Source organism: Mustela putorius, unplaced genomic scaffold, assembly GCF_011764305.1.
Source record: "Mustela putorius furo isolate JIRA1106 unplaced genomic scaffold, ASM1176430v1.1 tig00000827_pilon_pilon_pilon, whole genome shotgun sequence".
NCBI classification, from domain to species: domain Eukaryota; kingdom Metazoa; phylum Chordata; class Mammalia; order Carnivora; family Mustelidae; genus Mustela; species Mustela putorius.
This window is the reverse complement of record NW_025421489.1, coordinates 7,413,707-7,433,414: the sequence shown is the minus strand read 5'-3', so window position 1 is coordinate 7,433,414 and position 19,708 is coordinate 7,413,707. Positions and strand designations below refer to the sequence as shown.

The following is a 19,708-nucleotide window of genomic DNA, read 5'->3' as shown; positions in this document are numbered from 1 at the left end:
AAATATTCCTGACACTTTTATTTATTTATTTATTTTTTGGATTTAGAATGGAGTTGAAGACAAAGCTCTTAATATTTACTCTGATAGAAAGGAATTATGGATCCTAAAAGGGCAACTTTGAAACACTTTAGTCTTAATGATTCAACATCAAGTGATGTGTTAAGATCTTTTTGTATTTTTAAGTTGCTTAAAAAAAAATCAAAGGTTGTAAAGGACCTTTTCATTGTGTTATTGATTCTTACAGTCAAAACAGTTTTAATCTATAACAGCCATTTGCACACTTCTCTTTTCAAGAGTGAGGTACTAAATATTTTAGGCTCCACAACTGTAGTCACTGTCAGGACTGTTCAACTCTGTCACTGTACCATGAGAGTAGCTTCGAGAATACAACATAAATTGGTATGGCTATGTTCAAATTGAAAAACAAACCAAAAAAGGCCATTTTTTTTTTCCATAAGGCTTCCAGGTAAAAATAATAAAAATTTACTTACAGGTTTGCTGAGCTCTGATCTTTCTAACCAGCCACTGTGGATTCCAGAAGATTGTTGATGTTCTTTCAACAATCAAAGCAGTATTTTTTGTTGTTGCTGATCTTAGAAATTCTCAGTCATCTTTAGTCATGATTCTGGTTTTTTTTTTTCCTGCTTGTTGCCATATTACCAGTTGCTGCTTTGAACATAACTTTTACCATTTCCAAGCACTTTGATTTGTTTGCATGACTCTATAGGCAGACAGCCAGCACTAGCAGGCCTTTTCTCTCTTACCCTGGAGACAGAAAACATTCACTCGCTGAAACCTATGTTGGGTATTGTATCAGTGCTCCTTTGCCAGCCAGGTTTGGGGATGCAGTTGAGCCTTGAACAACATGGGTTTGTATCATGTAGATGCACTTACACATGGATATTTTCCCCATAAATATGGTATAGTACTGTAAAGGTATTTTCTCTTTCTTAGGACTTTTTTTGTGGAATTTTCCAAAAGGTTTATTTATTTATTTTTTTCTAAAGATTTTATTTATTTATTTGACAGAGAGAGAGATCACAAGTAGGCAGAGAGGCAGTCAGAAAGAGAGGAGGAAGCAAGCTCCCCAATGAGCAGAGAGCCTGATGCGGGGCTCGATCCCAGGACCCTGGGATCATGACCTGAGCCAAAGGCAGAGGCTTTAACCCACTGAGCCACCCAGACACCCTAAAAGATTTATTTATTTTTTTGAGAGAAAGAAAGCACATGCATGCATGTGACTGGAGGGAGCAGGAGAGAGATCAAATAGGGAGCTGGCTCCCCGCTGAGTGCAGAGCCCAGTGCTGGGCTTGATCTCATGACCCTGAGTTCATGATCTGAGCCTAAACCAAGAGTTGGATACTCAACTGACAAATCCATCCAGGCAGCCCTCCTAAGGACTTTCTTAATGACTTGTTTTATTCTAAGAATACAATCTGCGATACATATACAAACTGCATATTGATCAACTCTTTGTCATTGGTAAGGCTTCTGGTTAACAGTTAACTATTAGTAGTCAAGTATTTGGGGACTCAAAAGTTATACAAAAATTTTCAAATGCACAGAGGTTGACACCCCGAACTATGCTCTATGCAAGCATCAACTGTATTTACTAAGAAACTTGGGGTAGAACCACTCTTCTGGTTCAGAAGGCTTAGATGTGGAGCAATGGTTCTCTGATGAGACTGGAAGCAAAATAGAAGTGTTTAGAAGGTTTAATAGAACAGATGGGAAAGAAGTCCCTAATACAAGGATGAGGATGATGCAAAGGGCATAAAAGTGCGGGTTTGCGAAGGGAAAACTTACTTGTATAAATTACAGGGAAGTGAATGTCTTATCCTTAATTTAAACTAAAGGAATCTGTCTACTCTTCTATCAAAAAATGCCTTCTAAACGAACAACTCATTTTCTAAGAAAAGTCCCCATGTTTTAAAACAGGTTAAGTGACAATCTTTTTTTAGTACCACATTACACCATCCTGTTTATATATATGGTTTACTACATTTGTTCCCCCACTAATTTCTTCCTGAGGCGTCACCTTTCCTTGCATGCTTAATTTTATGTAGAATTAATTTTTACGGAATTAGTGACAGGTGAAACTCTGATTTCCACCCGGTTCAAAACTAGGAGAGTTCCAAGGCTAATGACTTATTGTAAAAGGCCATTGCTTGCTTGTATTTTCTGGAGAACCAGCAGGTGCATCAACATGCAGCTCAGAAACCAACTGTTTTTTAGGTATACTTAGATTTTAGATTTACTTTGAGACTCATTTATTGCAGACTTTATCTTTTATTTGCCAGACAAAATGTCGACTGGTCTTTCTGTATCTTGTTGTCTTTAACACTTCTGAGAGTGTCGAAGCCTTGTGTGTGAGTTGTCTCAGTTATGCGGACGCCTGTCTGTACCTCCTTCAGGGGGAGAGTGAGCCAGGATCATCAGGACCAGGGCAGTGAGAATGGTTTCTCAGCTGATTTTTAGATTGCATTTCAGTAACTTGTGATTTCTATTGATGAGCTTGCAGCATTGCACAAGTGTACCTTTACAATCCTGGGGATGAAAAGCAGGTTTAAATAAATACTGTACTAAGTGGCTTTCATCTTGTGCTAGTTCTAATTTTGTTTTAGTGTCAAAATATTGTCATTAAAGAAAACTCATATCCTGCAGAAGCTCAAATACTGAGAGCTCACTGTGAGATGCAGTATTTTGGAGGAGAGACCTGGAGATCTAGAAGAAACAGAATTGATTCTTAGGTAGTAGAAACTGAACAGGGAGCTTAGCCAAATGGAAACTGATTTTATCACAAGGCTTTAGCTAGTGTACAGGAGGCTATAAGATACAACTAGGAATCATCTGGAGTTTAGGAAAAAGTCAGGAAAAACTTCCTTTTGAACAACAAAATAAATCTGTGCCTAATATGTATTTCCTGGTAACATGGTCTAATGGACAAAAATCTGGTTTAAGAGGCATTCATATGTGAGATTTTATTTCTGTTTTAAGACAAAATACTATGTCTCTGGGGGCATTTATCTGTTTGTGTTTATATACATACATATATGTATGTGTGTGTATATATATGTGTACATATATACACACATATATATATAGTGTGTATTAATACCTTGTCAGGCAAAGAACTTTACTTTGTTCTTTTAAAAACACAGAATTTGGATTAGATTAGTTCTCAAATGTTCCTGATGATTAGAATCCTCTGGAGTCTTTTGAGAAAAATATAGATTCTCAGTCTTTATACATATCCTATCAGAAACTCCAAAGGAAATTCTTAAGAATCTGTATTTTTGCTTTTTATTTTTATTTGATTTGGGTCGCAGGGGCTTCCCGGGATGTAAAATACAGTGTAGATTTTCCTCTAGCTCTCTGTGGTTAAAATTATCCACTCTTCCAAGCATTTAGGGAGAGATGTTTAGTGACTGTGTTAAAGGGTGTGCAGCATTTATGGGTATTTCTGTGTGGTATTCTTGTAATTCTGTGCTTTAGGAAGGTCCATTATGTACTTTAGCCTAAAGCATGAATATCTGTGAAATCATGGATTTCCGTGAGGTAGATTCCTCCCCTCCTTACACATGCCTACAACTGGTAAAGCTATCAATTACATGGAGATAAAACCCCTGTAACAAATGTATTTTATACCATCACAGAAAAAAAGAAATGCTTCAAAAACAAACTGAAGATTAAAAAGGAAGAACCTGGAAATGCAGATATATTTGCATTAGAAATGGAAAAAGGAAGAAAAGCATAGGAGAGCTCTATAAATACAGGTTAGAAATTGAATCGGAATCCAGGAACAAGGCACTGTAAAGAAGGGAAAGACACGGGGAATTGTAAAAGAAAAAAAGGACTTAATTTGTCAACAGTTTAGGTATGTGATGTGAAATACTAGGACAAGTCAATACGTATTGCACCTTTTGGTTGATACGATAATCATGTGTCTTGTGAAACATGTGGGCAATATGGTATGACATTATGAGTAACACCAATAATTTCATTTTACTTTAAATGTAGTTGACATGCAATATTACGTTTCTGTGTACAGCATAGTGATTCAGCATTTACATACACTACAAAGTGATCATCATGGTACATCTAGCTACCATCTGTCACTGTATAAAGCTGTTACAGTATCATTAACTGTATTCTCTATGGTGTACATTGCATCCCTCTGTCTTATCTTATAACAGGTAGTTTGTACCTTTTAATCCCCTTCCCCTATTTTACCCAGCTCCCGCTCCTCTCGCCTCTGACAACCACCAGATTGTTCTATGTCTCTCTGGTTTTTTTAGATTCCACACATACACACACACACCATATATTCTTTATCCCTTCATCTATTGATGGACCCTTTCGTTGCTACAATAGTTTGGCTATTGTAAATAATGCTTCAGTGAACATAGGGATGCATGTTACCTTTTTGAGTTAGTGTTTTCATCTTCCTTGTATAAGTACTCAGAAGTGGAACTACTGGATCATGTGGTAATTCTATTTTTAATTTTTGGAGGAATCTCCATGTTGTTTCCCATAGTGGCTGCATCAGTTTGCATTCTCACCAACGGTGCCCAAGGGTTCCTTTTCCTCCACAACCTTGTCAACACTTGTTGTTTCCTGTGTTTTTTATTTTAGCCATTCTGACAGGTGTTAAGTGATACCTTATTGTGGCTTTGATTTACGTTTCCCTGATGAAAAGATGAAAAGTGACATCGAGTGTCTTTCTGATACCTGTTGGCCATCTGTATGTCATCTTTGAAGAAATACCTAGTCATGTCCTCTGCCCATTTTTAAATCAGATCTTTCAGAGGGGTACTGAGTTGTGTGAATTTTTTATATGTTTTGTATATTAACCGCTTATCACTTATATCATTTGTAAATATCTTCTCTGATTCAGTAGGTCACCCTTTCATTTTGTTTCTTTCACTGTGCAATGTGTGTGATATAGTCCCATTTTTGCTTTTGTTTCCATGCCTGAGAAGAAAGATCTAAAGAAATATTTCCAAGACCAGTGTGAAAGAGCTTACTGTCTATGCTTTCTTCCAGAAGTTTTATGATTTCTAGTTTTACATTTAAATCTTTAATCTATTTTGAGTTTATTTTTGTATTTGGTATAACAACGTGGTCTAGTTTCATTCTTTTGCATGTAGCTGTCCAGTTATCCCAGCACCACTAACTAAAGAGACTATCTTTTTCCCATAGTATATTCTTGCCTCCTGTGTCAAAGATTAATTGACCATATTACTGAGGGTTTATTCCTGGAATCTCTTCTGTTTTATTCATCTGTGTGTCCATTTTCATGCTAGTACCATACTGTTTAGTTACCAGAGCTTCGTAGTATAGTTTAACATCACAAGATGTGATACCTCCAACTTCGTTTTTCTTTCTCCAAGTTGCTTTGGCTATTCCAAGTCTTTTGTGGTTCCATGCAAATTTTAGAATTTTTTCTTACAGTTCTGTGAAAAATGCCCTGGGTATTTTGATAGGGATTGCATTGAATGACATCAGTAATTTTAGTTGAAATTTATTATTTTTCCCTGAAGCATTCAGGTGCTTATTAAGTACTTACTGTGTGCCTGACACTGTTGTGGGTGCTGTGTATTCCTCAGAAGAGTCTCATGGAGCCTGTCCTTAAAGTCTCTAGATCGACAAGCATTTAAATGTACAAATACTGATATAATTAAAAATTATGAGAAAATTATAAAGGAAAATTTCCTCAGCTTATGTGATAAAGGAAGGCTTCTCTGAAGGAGTAGCATTGATGCCAACACCTGAAATAGGATTTTGCATGATAACTACTTGGTGGGTATTAGGGGATATTAAACTAGACTAAGAGGCAAATGAGTGTTATTGTTTGGGTTTAAATCTATGACCTAGTTCTTGGTGCTTTAGGTACAGATCACCTTTAGGTTGTCACGTAGTAGATGTGCAGGGTTTATTATTTGGAGCCGCCTTTCATGAAAAGAATGAAAGGTAGATAATATCGTAAAAGAGCATTGTGTATCAAAACAGTAAATGACAGTTCTTTTTTCTCTTTAACTATTACCTTTAATGGCATAGGGGATGAAAAATTAGCCTCATGATTAGAAAAAAAAAAATAACAGTAGGAATTTTAGAACTCTGCTCCTTAAAGAAATTTCAATCTGGCATGTGCGAGCCAGTCACTTGGCCAGTATTGTATTGTAGGAAAATCTTATTATACCTTACTGCATCATTTTTAAATAACAAAAAACCTACTTTTATGAACTTTTAATAGTTCCAAACCTTCTTTACCTTTTTTCCTCTTTGATATGGACTAGACTATTTTCAATTAAATGCTTCTTTGTAACCTCCAGTCAGATTGCTTCTGTAAATTCCCAGGACAGGGGAAATTGAGTATTATTTGTCCACATTGAAGTAATAGATGAGATGTGAAATGGGTTACATGGTATGTGGGTCTCCAGAGGATGTTTTAAGTAATGTGTGAGTTTGCGGAGTGTCAAGTAGCCAATTAGTTTCAGACTGATTAACATTTATTTATTTTTTTTTTTAACTCGGGCATATTAGGCAACTATATTTGAGGGCACGGGGGAACTCACTAAAGTTTTGGCTCTTCTCGTACATCTGAAACTACATGAAATACCTCAGAAGACCTGCTGTGGTTTGCCAGCCCTTTAACAATCGTGGAAAACAAATCAATTTCACATGACCTGCATACTTAGACATGATTTTTTAAGGTTTCTGTTTCTTTCATTCAAGAATAACAGAATTCTGTCAAAATAAGGAAACGTGAATGATATTTTGAATGCTCCAAACGCATTCTCCATTCCTTGATTTTTTTCCTTTCTTTTAAATCTCTACTCTCAATACAGCAGAAAGTCTGATGGGAAAAGATTCTGTGGGTATGAAAGGAGCTAGACCAACAGCAGGTGGGTGGTCATCTCCGGAAGACTCCAATGAATTATACCCATTTAGTTTAGAATAGTAAAAAATGGGGTATTGTGTAAGAGAAAAGGAGGCTGAATTGATATAAACCTTTTAATTAAAAAAAAAAACATTTTAATTTACACCTACATTGGCAGGAGTGATAGTGCTTCCACGAATTAAATACATCAGCAATGTGGCAGCATCCAGCTACGTTGCTGGGAGGTAATTCTCTGTGGATTTCTTGTGTTCTTCACAGTTCCGTATCTGAGTGAGGAGTGTGTTTGAATAGCCTTTACCCTGAGACATTTGCTTACAAATTTCAGATTAAGTTCTCTCTCTCCCTCCTTCCAATCCTCCCTCCCTCTCTAGAATTTGAGATGAGCAGGTGTCTCAGCAGTTTATGACAGTTAGTGTCCTCATGTTGAGATCTTCTTCTGTGGAGGAAAACATCTAATTGAGGGAAAAGTAGAAGGAATTCTCCTGGCTGATGCTGTTTGCTGTCCCTCTAAATCAAGCGTCTGGTGTCTTCTGTCCGTATATGTGTATGAAGCGGGGGAGGCTATCTTGTTAGCTTGTGAGCAGGGTCAAGTCTCAGACCCTTCATGGTTTCTGACCTAACATGCACAACGAATTGCAAACTCAAATGCCTGTGGGAACCAGGCAAGGGATAGGAATTGGAAGTAGGTCAGGTGTTAAATAATAAATGGCGGTGGACACTCAGCCTTAGAGTTAGTTTTTAATAGGGAGTAACGGGACCGTAGCAACTACAGGACAGTATCTTTTTGTGAAAGAATCCTACTTTTAAAATATTTGGCAACCTGTTCTCCTTGAAAGCCCTGTTTTGATCAAACCACACTCCTGGGAGCCATCCTGTCTTAGTGAAAAATCACCAAGATAGACTTTTTTTTAATTCTTTTTGGTAACCATGGAAACATTTGGCACAATGCCAAAGCACACAATCATTAAAGAATAAAAAATTCTTAGGAAGTCATACATTATGCCTGATATTAGGTAAGAAGATACATGGTATGTGGCCAAAATACCAACAAAAATTTTGCCATGATTTTTTTCCCCAAACAGATCTTAAACAGATGAGGCAGACGTCAGACATTTTAAGTAATCCTTTTATTACGCTTTCCCTGCTTATCTGTTCCCACATTTCATTTCATCTCTCTAGTGCCATGGTTTTATTTTTATTATCCATTTCTGTGCTCAGTATATACACAATTTAGGTAAAACATTTGTGACCCATGTTTAATGATAAATAATGCTCATATACATTGTATAATAATTGGAAAACTCTAATTATTCTGCACTTTTGGGTATGTGATATGGCCAGAGACATACAAAAAAAAAAAAAAAAGGACAAAGGAAACACAAAATTTGTCAGACAAATCTAAGTTTTATTTCCTTGAGATTAGTTTCAAGGTTGTATAAAAAATTCCAGTAGTGATTTTATGACCTTTTTATGTTAAATCTAGCAAATATTTCCCTAGATATTAACCTAGAAAGTTTGAGATCCCAAGCTGACTTTCTATGAGCCCTTAAATTGTAGCTTATCTGGTAAAATATTAGTTGTCTGGATGTGTTTATGAGAGTTTGGCTACTTCAGCTGTTAGTCAAGTATAAAAACAGGGTAAAAGAGAATTTTTATGTTTCTCATTTTCTTTGTTTCTGCATTTTTAATTATGGAAATAGTAAATGAAAGTAAGTGGACATCACTAGGAAGTATAAGGGAAAACAAATATTCTCTGGAAAATTATTCGTGGATCATAAGCAAATTTTCATAGCTGAATTAAAAAATACAGTGAGTTACTTCAGATTACTATGTGCTAATTATAAAATTTCTTGCATGAAATTAGTAATTTAGAAAAAGAGTGAAAATACTACTTGGGATAATGATTTATAGCAGTGAGTATAGAGTAAATGGTTTTGTTTATTGATGTATAATTTACATAAGTAAAATTCATCCTGTTTAGGTGATCAGCTCCACAACTGAGGAAATCTATCCCTCATCTCCCCAGATCTCCATTCTTCTGTGTCATCAGTCCTTGTCTTCTCCCCACAGCCCCTGGCAATACTCTTCTGATTTCTTTCTCCATAGTTCTTCCTATTCTGGAATGTTGTGTAAATGGATTGATCAAATATGTAGCCTTTTGAGCCCAGCTTCTGTCACTAGGTGCAATGCTTTTGTGGCTCACAGCTGTCGTTATATGTACCCCTAGTTTGTTTCTTTCCATTGCTGAGTGGAATTCCATTGTATAGATCTCCCACAAGTTGCTTTCCTATTTACCAGGTGAAGGATATTCGAATTGTTTTCAGCTTTTGGAGATGAAGATTGTAAATAAAGCTGCTATAAACTTTGTGAACAGGTTTTCGCTTGGCATGGCTTCATTTCTCTTAGGTAAACAATACCTGTGTGTGGGACTGCAACATTGTAGGGAAGCACATGTTTAATTTTATAAGAAGCTGCCAAACCATTTCCAAAGTGGTTGCACCATTTTGGATTCCCATCAGCAGTGCATTGGAGTTGTAGTTGCTCTACATTGAGTATAGGGTTTTTGTTTGTTTGTTTTGTTTTGTTTTTATCTTAAAGTAGAAATCCTTTCAAGTCTTTCTGAAGATGCATTATATTAGAAATCGATATACTATGTTTGAATTTTGTATTCTTTTACAAACATGGGATGGTTAGGGTATTGGGATGTCAGGTTGAGTTAATACCATTTTTTCTTTCCTATGAGTTAGTTCACAAATATAGATACATATATACGTTAGGAAATTAAAGATATTTCAGTAAAATTATGATTAAATGGTGTGTTACATATATACAATAATGGGAGTTTCCAGATCACTTAAAATGCTTGGCCAGTAATTCAGAACTTCCTAAATATAGAGGCAGATGAGTTCAGGCAAGTCTTGAGACCCTTCTAATAGCTGAGTCTTTGGTTAAATTAGAAGTACAAGTTGGAATGTAGTTGGCAAGGCCACTCTGTCTTTAGTTGGAGCATCTAGATGCAGCAGCCCATGAAAACAGCAACTTAGAAGCACTGGAATAGTTTATAAGAGTTCCAAGCCAGTGATAGTTCTAATGTAAGTAGAATTGGCCTCTACAGATTATGCAGGTCATTTAGACCAAACTGGAATTTCCAATTGCCCTATAAGTAATTCAGTGAGGTACAAATGGCACTTAAGAGTAAAATGTGGCTTCTTTAATTTCCAGAACGGCAGTACTGCCCTGCATACAATAATGTTTGTGTTTTACCATCCTCCCATTTATTCTGGGAAAAACACCAGAAATGAAAGTGAATTTTCCAGAATAAAGACATTTGGGTTTGTTCTTTTTTGTGTGTGACTATTTTCTTAGGACTAGTTTCTCAGGATAACATGCAGAGTGTTTTGCAAGACCACATCTAAATATAGGGCAAAGGTAGAATTCAACCTGAACATTCATAACTTTCTCAAAATGTGATTTGTTACCACGTAGGCTCTTTTTTTTTTTTTTTAATGGTTGGTTTAATGAAATATTTGGAAGAGGCTGAGACTGCAGATATTCATACAAACTGACATTTTTAGTATTTCAGTGTGAAGTTATAGTTTATTTTCAAAAATGTTAACATTTAGAGGGTTAGGAAATGGAATATATTTTGGCAAAAATTATGGTTACATTGTGTCTTAGCACAATACTTGACTGCCTTCTGCCTCAGATTATTTCTTTGCCTTCTTCTTGGCACCTAATGCTAATACAAGCACTATGAAAATGCTTCTCATGTAATGTGCAGTGAACTCCAATAGAAACAAGATTTTGCAAACAGCATCCATTCAGAGGTGTGCTTACCTCGTGTGGCCCACAAATGAGAATATTCATAATTTTCACAAGTGGCCATTGCTTAAATTTGTGATTACATTATGACAACAAAAAGAGTACTTTGGAACAGTTGAGTCCACATTCTCAAGTGGAGAGAAGTATGTATATGTCCCCAGAGTTAGCTTACAGATACTTATATGGACAGGCACAGTGCTTTCCACAAACTTTGGGATTTCTATATTATTTTCTATTCCTCCTCATTCATGAGCTAATATAATCATGAGCAGTGCAGCAAGGTCAGTTGTGTTTCTTCTTATTGACCCTAATTTTTTCTTTTTCTTGCATCTTCTCAGCCTTTCTTAGCATGTCGTATGTGGTCCTGCAGTGAGATAGACCTATTGATCCAGGGAATTAATTGGTAATTAATCTTTGCATTTGCCTTTTCCCTCTCAAGGACCCAACTGCTGTCTTCTTTGTTTTAATAGAACAAAAAAATATTTTCTTTCGTATGTTCTGCCAAATTCTGACCGCTGAATTTTTGTTTACTAGAATAATTGTATGATTTTCTACTGAGTATTCTTTCTGCATTTATTTTTAAAGATTTTATTTATTTATTTGACAGAGAGAGATCACAAGTAGTCAGAGAGGCAGGCAGAGAGAGAAAGAGAGAGAGAGGAGGAAGCAGGCTCCCCGCTGAGCAAAGAGCCCGATGTGGGGCTCGATCCCAGGACCCTGAGAGCACGACCCGAGCTGAAGGCAAAGGCTTAACCCACTGAGCCACCCAGGCGCCCCTCTTTCTGCATTTTTGTATTCTGTCGATAATAGTTCTTTCATTCATGACCATAGAGAAACAAAGAGTGCTTTTATATTTGGGGAGATCTGTTATAAAACACCAGGACACTTCTTCCATAGTACTGGTACATAAATGTTCCTCTGGCAGTAGTAGGTGGGTTACTTTCACCCATTGGTACATACCTTTCCCACGTTGTTTAATTTCCTTATTGACAAATGATGGAGTAAACTCGGATAGTTCTCAAGAAAGACTAGAAAAAGATGGAAAAGATGTCAAGAGGTTTGAGGTTAGCAATTTAATCTTTTAAAACTCCCCTTCAGCTAAGATACCCATAAATAATGTGTGAGACAAGTTTGAAGAGAAGCTAAGAATTAAAAAAAAAAAAGAAATAAAATTTCAGCTCCCACATACAGCATTTGTGATGAAAAAGACGACAGAAACCTATATTTATATAAATAATGGGAAAACAGAAAGTGTTTACTGAGTTTGCTTGAGTTCTTCTATATTAAATTATAGCAGGATTCCTATTCAATATGCAGCATATTTGCATAAGTATTAAAATAATTTATCATGATTAATTCTATTATAGTAAATTTCAGGCCTAATCACAATCTGCCATATACTGTAGTGGTTTGTCAGTATTTCGTGTTTTCCTGGAGGTTTGGTGGAATTGGTGCTCCTGGAACAGCACAGATGTCATCGGAGTTTGCTGTGATTAATGCGGTTCTGAAAGAGATCTAATAACGATTAGCCAGTTTCATAAAGTGTTACAGAATTAGGTCAGTGCGAGAAAATTCTAAAGCTCTTAAAAATGTACATGCTGCCAAGTCCCTCTGGCCACAAATTGGATTTCTTGAGCAATGAGGAGCTCTGACCTTGGAAACAGATGAACTCTTTGGGCAAAGGTGGGAAAAGGAGACGATTTGTCCTCAAATACTCAAAGGATCAGAAAAAAAAAATGTGGGGTGAGTCTTAAACTAAAGGTTGAAAGTTATAGGGAAGTAGATATAAATCTGATCTATTATAATTTTTGGAAAATCACTGGAAGCACAAGGGGCTTCATGTTTCTAATGGGCCCACAAAGGAATGGAGCTTCCTTACTGGAATCATCTAGGTAGGGATAAGATACCTGTTTAGAAACACTATCAGAAAGTATTTTTTTCAATGGCTTGGAAGGAATTTCTCTTTAAGCAAATGCTGATTTTTTTTCTCCTACCGTGAGTTTCCATAAGTTAGTGTCCTTCTCAGTATCAACAGATTTCTTGTATTTTTCTTAGGTGTTGGTGGAGGCTTCAGTAGGAGATGGCTTCACTGGAGACATTGCTGTCGATGATTTGTCATTCATGGACTGTACCCTCTATCCTGGTAAGGAAGAACATTTTAACATATGAGTATTCTCAAACCTATTTACTTGGGGAAAAAAGGCTGTGGAGGAAATCAGTATTTCATTCCCACAATATTCTAAAAATACCCTTCTGTTCTGTTAGTGTATTAACTCTGGAAAAGATCACTGAATCTTTGCTAGTAATTAGTCTTAATATCTTTGCAAACATGGTAAAGAGGTTTGAATCAGTTATGCTTCTGTCTCATCATGTGGAAAATATTAGGAAATCATGTCTGACGTTAAACCATAATTCCATTATACTTGAGGGATTATAACAACCGAATTGGTCACCTTATAATTACATTGTTTTGGAGAATGTATACATCTCTCCATTACCTTCAGAGATGGTTTCCTGTCAGGTTACACTAAATATTCCTAAGGATTGCTGTCAACCATTTCTTCTCTGTATCACACATTTCTTTTATGGAAAAAAAAAAAAAGCCAACAACACAAATATATGTTTCCCAGATTTCTCTTTCCATCCTCAGCCTTTTCCCTGAGATCCAGACTTGTTTACTAACTACCTACTGAACATCTCAACTTAGAGGTCTGGTAGACTTCTCAAAGATAATGAAGGGAAATAACCTAAGACAAGCCTATGATAAACTAAAATAAAGCTAAAACAAACACCCCAGGCAAAGCTCCACCCAGGCAGTATAAAAAAAAATGGTAGCAATCTAATGGGACTGGTTATCAAGCTCAGAGGCTGGAGGCTCTTAAATTGCCCAGCAAGGGGGAGCACAGCTTCCTTTCCAAAGAGATCAGAGGCACAGTAATTTAAAAAGCAATTGCAATAATCCATGTAGAAAGCACTCTCAGTTCTGAAGACTTAACCTTCAGTCCTGCTCCGTCACTGTAGTGTTACTGGTTAGAAGAGCACCAGCCTCTCCCTGGACACAATCAGGGCTGGACTCCGGTTCTTTTCATTGTCCTGTGGGACTCAGCTCTGAGTCTCTACCTCATCATCCTGGCAGGATTAGTTCCCTTAACTGCTCTGTGTCATGGTTTCCACAGAACTCTGCAGAAAGCCAAATCCTTCTCTGGATAAGACCAGCAAGAAGGAAATTAGAATTGAACAAGTTCACCCTTATCTCTTGATGGCTGCAAGTGAATTCTTGGCTACTGATGGTGCCCTCCATCTTGCCATTCTTCCACGCCTCCCTGTCTCGGTAAATGACAGTTTATTTCTCTTTGTGTATTTTTCATGAACAAATCTGCATCGCTAGTAGCTTCAGATATATCCAGAGTCGACTGCTTCCGTCCAAGGTCCAAGCCACCACTGTGTCTGCATGGATTATCATCATTGCCTTTTAAGCGATCTCTGCTTCTATCCTTGGGAATATAATCTGTTCTCCAAACAGCAGGCGAATGATCTTTTTCAAACTTAGATAAGAGCATGCACTCCCGTCATCAAAGTCTTCCTATGATATCCTCTTTCATGGAGAGCAAAAGCCAACTTCTATAGTAGGTTCCAGGGCAGGCATGCCTGGTGCCCTCATACCTCTGGACTTCACCCACCACCCCTGGGCTTCTGCTTGACTTCTCTTATCTACAAGGCCTCTCCGCTAATCCTTAAATCCTCCAGCCCACTTAAGCCTCAGGGCTTCTACACCTTTCTGTCCCTCTTCCTGAGAAGAGATAAATACTCCACTCCCTGAAGTGCTTCTTTCTGATCTGCTCCGAAGTTTCTTCATTAGTAAGGATTTCTCTGAACATCACATACACACACACACACACACACACACACACACACACACAGACAGCGTCTCTTCATTGACATTTTTTTTCTTCTTCTTATGTTATTTTTCTCTGCAACGCCTATCACCCTTATGGTTCTGTTTCTGTTTCCCCCAACAATACTGTTAGCTGCCTGACAGCAGTGATTTTTAATTGATCACTGTCTTATGTCCAGAACTTAAACAGCATCTGGCACATAATATTACTTAGTGTTAACCTTTGTTGGATAAATGGGTAGAAAGGTGGAGAGATGCCTATATCTTTTGAAGTGCTTTATATAGTTTTGATATATATTTTAGTTTATTATTGCTACAATATTATTTATATAACTTATAAATTTTATAAGTAAATATATAATATATATAACAGGCCTGTTATATATAATATATATAAAAATATTTTTATGATTTATAAATTTTTATGATTTATAAATATTTATTATAAATTATGTATAAATTATAAATTTATGATTTATAGTTTTTTATAACTTATAAGACACACTCATAGCCTAGATTTTGTTGAAAGCCGAGCCTCCATGGCTTATAACCACAGACATTTATTTCTTGCTCTTAAGCATGTGGGTGGGCAGAGAACAATAATGGCAGAAGTATGTGTTTCTTGTTCAGAGCTCTTCTTAATTCTGTAGAGCTTCAGGTTGTGTATTTCTGTTTCTTCTGTCCTGTTTATCTGGGACAAAGCTAGAGGACAGATTTTGACATATTTTGTTGTGAAGTAGAGGGCAGGAAAAAGAAAACACACTTAAAGCTTCTGTTGGGACATGCTGTGCACAATGTCTGCTCACATCCACTGGTCAGAATAGGTCACGTGGTCAAGACTAACAAGGCCGCAGGGAAACCTTCTCAACTGAAGTGGCAAGGATAGGAATACAGAAAGTCCTTATGAGAGAGAGAGAGAGGTGATGAATCGGTATACTAATAGCATTTACCACTCATGTGTATGATCTTGCATACTACTCTAACTTCTTTGGTTTTGATGTTTTATTTTTTTAGTGAGAGAGTGACACATGCACCGCGAATGGGTGGGCAGGGGGAGTGGAGGGGGCAGAGGGAGAGGGAGAGAGAGAATCATAAGCAGGTTCCACATCCAGCATGGATCCCCACATGGGGCTCGATCTTACAACCCTAAAATCATGACCTGAGCCTGAATCAAGACTTGGTTGCTTAAATGACTGAACCACCCAGGTGCCCCCAATCCTCTAACCTTTTAAGAGTCAAGAATAATGTCTAGTCCGTTGTCAGTAAAGAGATCTTAAATGTAGGATAGGGTTGATCTCTTTGCTCTCCCAGTTTTATGGAGCACACCGAGAAGGGGATAACCTGCCCAAGGCTGCCTAGCTAAAAAGTAACAAATTATGTCTACTTGTTAGGAGAACAGTGTTAACCACTATCCTAAAGCTCACCAAAAACACTAACCTCACAAGGAAGAGAATATATATTCTACTTTATAGATGTGAAAAATTAAATGTAAAGATCCTGAAGGGCAGGGATGAAAATACATAGTTGAGGGAAGGAATGAGAGTTTCATCTAAGAACCTGTGATTTCAGTGCCCAGGGCTTTTCCCAAATCGGCCCCGAGTCTGAGTTTAGGGAGCATCACTGTGACCCCAGTGGCAGGGGAGACCATAAAATAATACAGAAGGGAACACAAGTTACTGCCGATACTGTTGCTACTCTGGTTATCTTGCTACTTACACTCTGTGGCTGATGGTTCCAAAGGAGAGAGAGAGAATGAAGTGGCCAGACCCAGAGGCAGAGATGTGAAGTATCAGTTACAGACCATTAGTCCTGATTTTCTGGTTCAAGTTTTGGATGAAAAATATGGAATTTTAAAAACTGCCTGAATTATATGGTTTTAATGTTGGCTTCGTAACAAAAGAAACACCGGATTAAAACCACAGAGCTTGTTGAAACGATAGGTTTCTTAAAGGAATTTGATGTCATCTTTTCATAAGATGAACGTAAAAATAAAATTTCGGCTTTCAATAAAAATATTGCCCTTGATGATGACCAGTTTTTTTTTTTTTCCTTATGTTAGCTGAAACAGGATCAGCACATGTAGATTCTCTTACAGATGTTGATTTGTTTTCCAATATGAACTGATTATCTACAGTGTTTTTCTTCCTTGGCTAATAAAACAAAACTTAAAAATACATACACACAGATGCAAAATATTGACCTAATCCCCAAAATGTGGGTTGGCACATAACCAATATCTTTCATCTTGTGCTAAATGACCATAAGGAGTCCTTTATTCCGTTTTTACCTATTTCCTCAAAATCAGCCTCTTTTTCCCTCATTCCTTACACCTTTTTATGACGTCACTATTCTCCAGCAACCCAGATTGAAATTCCACAGTATTCTTTGACTTTCCCCTTAAGATTGCCTACTTGCAAAACTTGCTGACTCCAACTCCAAAATAATTCTCAAATTTCTTGTTTTTTTTTTTCCCATTGTTACCGTAGTTCAAAACAGTGTTGACTAGTAACCTTGCAACTGCAAACTTTCATTAGTTTCCCCCCAATAGCATATATGCCGTGAGCTTAGTTTCATTTCACTTTTTCCTACAACATCATTATTTGCTTTCCTAGGTCAGCTCTTTCTCATGTTCTCACTTCCAGTTGTTTCTAACTTAATTTTCAAATAAGTTCTCTGTTATGGATTGTACCTTCTCTGTTTTCGTATCTTGATGAATATAGATTATTTTAAAACTAATCCAGGAGGATACTAGAGAAAAGACATTTAGACAAGATTAATTGCATTTCTAGGGAAAGTAGACAAACTTAACCATGCAATAGAATCCTGTGATTATTTTTGTGTCAGTGTATAATGATGTTGCTCATTCCCAGAGTAGAGAGTCATGGAAGATGGTGGCAAAGTCAAATCCCCTCACTTTGAACCAGATCATCAGAGTAGATGATTAAGTAAGAATTGTTGCCAGACAATATTCAGATTTAAAAATAAGTGTCCCATAGAAAATATCTGTTTTTCATGACTCTTTCTCCAAACTGTATGAGAAAAGCAAGAAGGGTGTTCCCTCCAGCAGACCACATACGACAGCTTCTATCTTGCCTCAAGGATTATTTGTGAGATAGCTGGGTCGTTTGTAAAACTAAAGTCATAACTACATGACATCACAGCATACTGTGTACAAACTGAAAAAAAAAATCACCTAAGTGCTTTTCATCCTATTTTAAAAACTCAGAATTCAGCAATATCAGAATTGTTACTTGCTAGATATATCAATTATTAGAATGAATATCCGGTCTCCCAAGGTATTAGTGTTTTATTTTTTTTCAGGGAAGTTGTTACGATGTCCGTGGTATATCTTGCAGCTGATGAGGGCTTACAGTTGAGAAGGTGTGGTCACTGTTTATAGGATGCTTAAGCATAATTTTTATGATGTCCTCCTCCAATGGTTTTGTTGTTGTCATTGTTAAACTGACTGAGCTGTGTATTTTTGGCATCCCTCCTCATTAACCTCAATGTCTCACCAGCTTTATGTGTATTTTTGGCATCCCTCCTCATTAACCTCAATGTCTCACCAGCTTTATGTGTAAATGCTTGCTCCAGTCACCCTTCTTTCTGCAAAGAGGAATGTTTGTTTCAGCATGAATGAAAAGGCAAGGGGAAAAGTTTGGGTACTTTTTACTTCTTCATTTTTAAGGCCTCGCCTGCAGCTTTTTACTTTATAATTTTAAGTCATTTGGTGTGTCTGTTATGTTTGCCTGAGAATAATCCGTTCCATAAAGGTATTTCATTTTAAAATCTTCCCTGTTTTTCTAAAGGAAATATGGACTCTGAAAAAGCAAATTATTGGAAATATTTACAGTTTAATAAAAGACTTCTGGAGAAATTTGAAACTCATGATGGCAGTCTTAAGTATTCTGGTTTTAGTATGTTTGGTGTAGTCTTGCAAAATATAGGAAGCATATAGGAATATTAGCAATAAGTGGAAATATATTAGAAATATGTAGAAAATAGTAGCAAATATATATGAAAAAAATTGGCCAAAGCCTGTGGTCCATTCAACTTAGTATTTTTATTGTTTCTAGAAAATCAAATTGGACAAATAAGTAACCTTAACCTATTGTAAAGTCAAACCTTTATTTTGTCATCTTTTTTTTTTAAGATTTTATTTATTTATTTGACAGACAGAGATCACAAGTAGGCAGAGAGGCAGCAGAGAGAGAGAGAGAGAGGAGGAAGCAGGCTCCCTGCTGAGCAGAGAGCTCAATGCGGGGCTTGATCCCAGGACCCTGGGATCATGACCTGAGCCGAAGGCAGAGGCTTTAACCCACTGAGCCCCCCAGGTGCCCCTATTTTGTCATCTTTTGAGAGAAATGCTAAATACCAAAAATGGAGAAGGCTGTTAAAATACTTTGATTTTAGCTTGAAAATTGTTCAACTGCTACTTTAGTCTACTTGTAGTCACTTTCATATGTGATAGTGTTTGTAAAGATGGAAAATACTTGGTGCCACCTAGAAAATTTCATTGAATGCATGAGTTAAAGCAAAAATGTTTCAAAAAGAGCTGAGTTGTGGTGGCTGGGTGGCTCAGTCATTTAAGTGTTTGCCTTCTGCTCAGGTCAAGATCCCAGGGTCCTGGGATCGAGTTCTATATTGGGATCCTTGCTAGGGGGAGTCCGCTTCTCCCTCTGCCTGCAGCTCCCCTGCTTGTGCTCTCTTTTAGGGGCACCTTCAATTGTATCTTGAAGATTTTCAAGTATATTTTAGATTTTTAAATTAAATATATTTCTTAACATCAGAAGTCCCAGGAAAAACGTAGACTAAAGAAGAACTATAGATAAAGATATGGATAAAAGAAGAACTAGGCATGTCATCAGTCAAGCAGTTCACACAGTTAAGGTATGTTGAAACTGGTAATAATTTATCAAGGACTAGAGGTGTTAAAATACTGGTTTTATAAAATGATCAAAGAAAAATAAATGTCCAGTACACTATTTTTGAAAGATAAATAAAAAGATGGCTTTGAAGATTAAAAAGAAAATAAAATACTGGTTTTATTTTCTTAATTACCAATGCAGGAATGGCTATAGGAAGTG

General features: G+C 36.8%; 1 protein-coding gene across 1 annotated transcript in view; it reads left to right on the top strand.

Moving 5' to 3' along the window:
* The window catches only part of MALRD1 (MAM and LDL receptor class A domain containing 1), a 753,919-nt gene that overhangs the window by 195,599 nt on the left and 538,612 nt on the right, over window positions 1-19,708 (top strand). The window contains 1 exon segment of the mRNA XM_013058904.2: window positions 12,782-12,869. Coding sequence (XP_012914358.2) covers window positions 12,782-12,869 — 88 coding nt within the window.